Raw genomic sequence first — 5,949 nt, 5'->3', positions numbered from 1 at the left:
CCCGGACCGGGGCGCGAACCCGCGTCCCCTGCATCGGCAGGCGGACTCTCAACCACTGCGCCACCAGGGAAGCCCCTCTATTGCCTTTTTGAACAGCACTCTTGCTTTCCTTGGACTTCTTTTGTCAAGGGGGCTCCTAACCTCACACCCAGAACAGTCCTGAGAGCAGGCTTCATCTGGCTGCAGAGCGTTCAGATGACGCATTAGGCCTCGTGTCTGTGGTGGGGCAGAGCGCCAGGTTTGCCTGGCAAAACATTGAAAGTGGCCTTTTGTCACCATGTAACTGTCATCTGCATAGCGTGGTTGCCCAACTCTGAGAAGCACCAAGCTGTTCATTTTAAAGCTACATATTTTGTTGAAGAGCACGTTTCACTGTTTGTCTTCTTGGTCAGTTCATAGTCTTAGTTCTTAGGCTGAGCCAGTTCCATCTTTGGAAATAGAATAGCATGTTCAGGTTTGGGGAGTGGTCTGTACCCTGGAGCAGGGTTTGCATGGGTAGAAGGCTACAAATCGTAGTTGTTTTATTGGCTGGTCCTCACCAGGTGAAGGGGTTTCTACTTCTGGAAATTGTTCAGCATAAGATAGGCAGATCCCATCCTAAGCAAACGATAAATCCATCCCGTCAGATATATCCCCTCGGAAAATGTTAGAAGCATGATGGGTAGGCGGCAGCTCCCACGTGAGAAGCGGGTGGGTGGCCGAAGGACAGTTTGGCTCTGGCCTCAGGACCCAGAGACTTGCTCCAGATTTTCATTCTCCTTCACTTTAAAAAGATTGGTAGCTTTACTGGTAAAAAGGAAACCACTGTATTCTATTGACCTCATTCTGAATTCCTTTTGACTTATACTTTGTTTTGTTTAAAATTTTTTTTTTTAAATGTAACTGGTCCATGTGTTGAGATTTCCATACTTGCCATTTTTAAAAAGGAACTTTAGTGTTATTTTCTATAAATATATCATGGCCTGTTTTGCTATTTCCCTATGTTGCCAATTATGTTTTTTTGTTCTTTATTATGATTCTAAGTAATATCACTCTGAACATTTTTTCCTTTTACTTTTCCCCTCTTGGCCTGTTTTTTTCCATACATCCCAAGAGTGAAATTCCCAAAGTCAGGGTTAATTTGTCAGGTTTTGACTGATTGCTTACCAGAAAGGTTGGGCTAGTTTTCATGTGTGTGTGTGTGTGTGTGTGTGCCGTGTGTTTTATTTTAAGATCTCTCTGGCATGGCTGAAGAAAAGACTTGCCCAAGTGTGGTGAGTAATCTCGGAGGCTGCAGCGACCCGCAGAACAGCCTGGAGCTGAAGCCGCATTCCTACCTAGAAGCAATCAGGAGTGGTCTCGACAACTTAGAAGCTAGCAGCTCCTACAGCAGCGAGCAGCAGCTGTGCCCCTACGCAGCTGCCGGGGAGTGCCGATTTGGGGATGCTTGTGTCTACCTGCATGGGCAAGTGTGTGAAATCTGTAGGTTACAAGTCCTGCACCCCTTCGACCCAGAGCAAAGGAAAGCTCACGAGAAGGTACAGTCGCAAGCCTTTACGTGAAGTCGTTTTAAGGAGTTTGAAGTGCGCTAAGTGACAGAATCGGTATTTCTGTAACCATCTTTCTGCCAGTAATACCTGCATTCTGTACCTGGTCGGCCAGGCCGAGTTCTGGAGAATTTGAGGAGTTCAGTGTCGGAAGGGACCTTACAGGTCATTGGGCTCCCGTGTTTGTGCAGCCTTCTGCTCAGCACAGGGCTGTGGAGGTTGCCTGAACCCTCTGCCATCTCCCGGGGGGTGATCAGGTGGGCACAGGTTAGCGCTTCCCTCCTCCCCAGGGACATGACATCCGGGTGCTGTGCTGTGGGTTTGGCTCACGTGTGCGTCCACTGTGTGAGGGCCAGGGTCCCAGGTCCTTTGCATTGATTCTGGTGCCTGATGCGTGGGGCTGCGCAGGGGACCTGCTCTGTTCACCTGCCTCCTGAGTGAAGGGATGCGTTCGGTAACTGGTGCTCGTAGGAAGAAGTGATGCTGCTGACCTCCGACCCTGGCCTGTTAGCTGACGTTTTAGATTAAGGGTTATTTGACATTTCTAGCGTTGGTGTTGGGAAGGCGGTACCCAGGGGGGCAAGGAGACCAGGGTCCCAGTCTTTGGGACCTTCTTGACCCCACAGTGGCCCTCTCACTTCTTGGGCCTCTGGTCTCGGCTTTAAATTGGAAGTGACCGTGGAGCAGTGCCGACAGGCAGGGAGGCGAGCCGGTGGTGGTCTTGAGAGAGCTGTGTCCCGGATGCAGGGCGTGGCCGGGCCTGCTTGAAGCAGCCGCAGTCCCCGTTCCTTCCCGCTCCTGGTTGTGCTGTGTGGCCGGCAGTCACTCCGGGCCCTCACCACTCCCCAGCGCAGAACCAAAGCTTTCCTTCCTCCCTCCCCGCACTTCAGATCTGCATGTCGGCGTTCGAACACGAGATGGAGAAGGCCTTTGCCTTCCAGGCGAGTCAGGACAAAGTCTGCAGCATCTGCATGGAGGTTATCCTCGAGAAGGCGTCCGCCTCGGAGCGGAGGTTCGGGATCCTTTCCAACTGCAACCACACGTATTGCCTGTCCTGCATCCGGCAGTGGAGGTGTGCCAAGCAGTTTGAGAACCCAATCATCAAGTAAGTGCAGCAGGGGTCTTAACCTGAAGAATCTGGGAGAAGGTTTGCTTTGGGATCTTCTTCCACCCACAGGGGAGCCTTCCCTTGTCCTCCACAGGTGAGTGGTGAGTCCTTGAGCAGGGACTTGAGCAAGTCACAGACCCTCCCTGAGCCCAACTACCTTTTCCTTTAAAACGCGGGTGACAATTCCTGCCAGGCATTTAGGGTGTTGGGGGGACACTCAGCAGGGGTCCTCTGTGTGAAAAGGCCCATTTGACTCTGGCACAGTTACTGGCGGTCCGCCCGTGGGCCGATTGCCTTTTTTTCTTTAATCTGTAACGTAGGGCTTATTTTAGGACTAAATGGAATAGTGCATGTAACACATCTCACGTAACGTCTGATACGTGGGATGTACTCAGTGAGCCAGCACAGGGTTTTATCCCCCAGCTTTATTGAGACATAACTGACACGTAACATCGTAGGATTCTTAAATTCCGCAGTGGGGTGGGAGAAAAGCTAAGTCATAGTGAGAAGTTACCGCGTGCTGTGTGCTGTCAGAAACTTCACATGCATTAAGTCGTAATCCTCTCAGAGACCCTCTGATCATCATTCTCATTTTATGTATAGGGAAACTCAGGTATGGTGAGGTCAGGGAACTTGCCTGAAGTCACACATTCATGTGGTAAAATAACAGCTTTGTTGAGATAAAAATGTACAATTCAGGTGTTTTTTTAAAATATATTCATAGTTGTGCAGCTGTTGTTACTATAGTCTAATTTTAGAACATTTTCATCATCTTAAAGAGAAACCTCTACCTACAGTCACTGCCTGTTCATCCCTCTTTCCAGCCCCTGGCAACCACTAATTTCCTCTTTCTCTATGAATTTACCTGTTCTGGACATTGCATATAAATGGAATCATACAATATGTGGCCTTTGTGTCTGGCTTCTTTCACTCAGCCCGTTTTCAGAGTTCACCCATATTGTAGCATGGATCAGGACTCCATTCTTTTTTAGTGACTATAAATAATCGTCCATTGTATGGCTAGACCACATTTTGTTTATGCATTCATCAGCTGATGGACATTTGGGTGGTTCCACCTTTTGGCTATTATGGCTAGTGTGCCTATGAACATTTGTGTATTTGTTTGGATACTATTTTCAGAACTTTTGGGTATACCCTTAGGAGTGGAGTTGCTGGGCATATGGGAACTCTGTGTTTAACATTTTGAGAAACTGCCAGACTGCCATCCAAAGTGGCTGAACCATTTTACATCCCCATCATCAACATAGGAGGACTCCAGTTTCTCCACATTCTTGCCAGCACTTAGTTGTCTTGATCTCTGATGTTAGCCATCCTAGCAGGTGTGAAGTGATACCTTAGTATGGTTTTGATTTGCATTTCCCTGATAACTAATGGTACTGAACATCTTTTTCTGTGCTTATTGGCCATTTTGGAGAAATGCCTACTTAAATCCTTTCCCCATTTAAAAATTAGATTGTCTTTTTTATTGTTGAGAAGAACATGTTTCAACAGTAAATTAGGAGGATTGTTGTACCTTTTAGAATTCCGGGGTGGGAAACAAACACCTGGGGCGGTCATGCATTTGAGCACGAGGTTTAGTGGTGGAGTGTGCACAGGATTTGTAACTGAATCTCTCCCTTACTCACCTGATTCTTATTTCAGGTCTTGTCCAGAGTGCCGTGTGATATCAGAGTTTGTAATTCCAAGTGTGTATTGGGTAGAAGATCAGAATAAAAAGAACGAGTTGAGGATTGCGTTTGTACCTTTTAGAATTCCGGGGTGGGAAACAAACACCTGGGGCGGTCATGCATTTGAGCACGAGGTTTAGTGGTGGAGTGTGCACAGGATTTGTAACTGAATCTCTCCCTTACTCACCTGATTCTTATTTCAGGTCTTGTCCAGAGTGCCGTGTGATATCAGAGTTTGTAATTCCAAGTGTGTATTGGGTAGAAGATCAGAATAAAAAGAACGAGTTGATTGAAGCTTTCAAACAGGGAATGGGGTAAGTGCTCTGCGCTCAAGCGTGATCTGGTGCGGGCCTGGCTCTTGTTTCCGCCTTTGCTTTATGCAGGGCCTCCCCTGTGGGGAGGCCAGTCAGTGTCTTCTTTCTCTCGGGCAGCATGCTGGGCTCTGGGGACACAGATGAGCCAGCAAGGCCGTGGTGAAGTGGACTTGCGTAACGGTTCTTAAGCTGAGCAGCGTCCCTTAGAAATCCTGCTTGTAGTGCTAAGATAGCCTTTTTATCTCTGATCATTCGTTCAACAAATAGAGATGAAAGATCAATCTGATAGGCCTTTTCTAGTTGCTGGGGATACAGCATTAAACAAATCAGACAAAAATCCCAGCCCTCACACAGTTCACATTCTACTGAAGGAAAAAAATAAGAATAATAAGAAACAAGAAAATAGGAAAATGTTTATTAGATGGTGGGGCTGAGGAGTGAAACAAGCCTGGGAATGGGGATAGGAAATGAGGGGATTGCAGTTTCCACGCTGGAGCCCAGAGGACACGTCAGTAAGGCGGCCTGTGAGCAGAGACCTCGAGGAGGCAAGGCGGCGAGCCATGTCCACGTGACTGAGAAGAGCGCTCCAGAGGGAGGGGGCTGTCACTGCAGAGAAAGCTCTGAGTCTGGAGCGTGTCTGCCTTGTTCGGAACAGCAAGGCGGAGCTGCAGGAGAGAAGCAGGCGGGGAGAACACAGGAGACGAGGACCGGGGGAGTGGGGTGAATTGTGTCGGGCTCTGTATGTTATTGGATAGACTAGCTTTTTTATTCTGGCTGAGGTGGGCAGCCGTCATATGATTTTGACTAGAGGAGTGACATGATCTGATACATATTTTGAAAGGACCACTGAGAATATATTGAAAGAGGAGGCGAAAGTGGAAATGGGGAGACCAGTTAGGCTGCTGTTACAACAGTCCAGGCGAGATGTGGCAGTGGCTTGGACCAGGGTAGGAGGCATGGAGGTGATGGGAAGTGGTCAGATTCTGAATCTGTTTAGAAGAACTGGGATGGATTTGCTGATGCGTTGAATACGGTGGAGGGGTTGAGGATTCAGATTTCACCTCCAGTGTTACCACTTTTCATTTCTTTGCTGCACTTCTATCTTTGTTGGCCAGTTTCCTCTTTCAGTTATCCGTTTTTGTAAAATGTCTTGTGGATGTATCACTGGGAAACGAGACAACACAGCTCCACTGAATAGCAGATGCACAGTGACCAGTCACTGACAGACTTGGGAGGAGAGTTAAGATGGTCAGTCACTGGGCTTCCCTGGTGGCGCAGTGGTTGAGAGTCCGCCTGCCGATGCAGGGGACGCG

General features: G+C 48.2%; 1 protein-coding gene across 1 annotated transcript in view; it reads left to right on the top strand.

Moving 5' to 3' along the window:
- The window catches only part of MKRN2 (makorin ring finger protein 2), a 32,632-nt gene that overhangs the window by 15,137 nt on the left and 11,546 nt on the right, over window positions 1–5,949 (top strand). The window contains exons 4-6 of the mRNA XM_007126199.4: window positions 1,213–1,517; window positions 2,417–2,631; window positions 4,526–4,636. Of these exons, the coding sequence (XP_007126261.1) occupies window positions 1,213–1,517; window positions 2,417–2,631; window positions 4,526–4,636 (631 nt within the window). The remainder of the gene's footprint in view (window positions 1–1,212; window positions 1,518–2,416; window positions 2,632–4,525; window positions 4,637–5,949) is intronic.

This window comes from Physeter macrocephalus, chromosome 18, assembly GCF_002837175.3.
Source record: "Physeter macrocephalus isolate SW-GA chromosome 18, ASM283717v5, whole genome shotgun sequence".
Taxonomy (NCBI): Eukaryota; Metazoa; Chordata; class Mammalia; order Artiodactyla; family Physeteridae; genus Physeter; species Physeter macrocephalus.
Note: the sequence above shows the minus strand (reverse complement) of the source record. Positions and strands in the feature narration are given on the sequence as shown.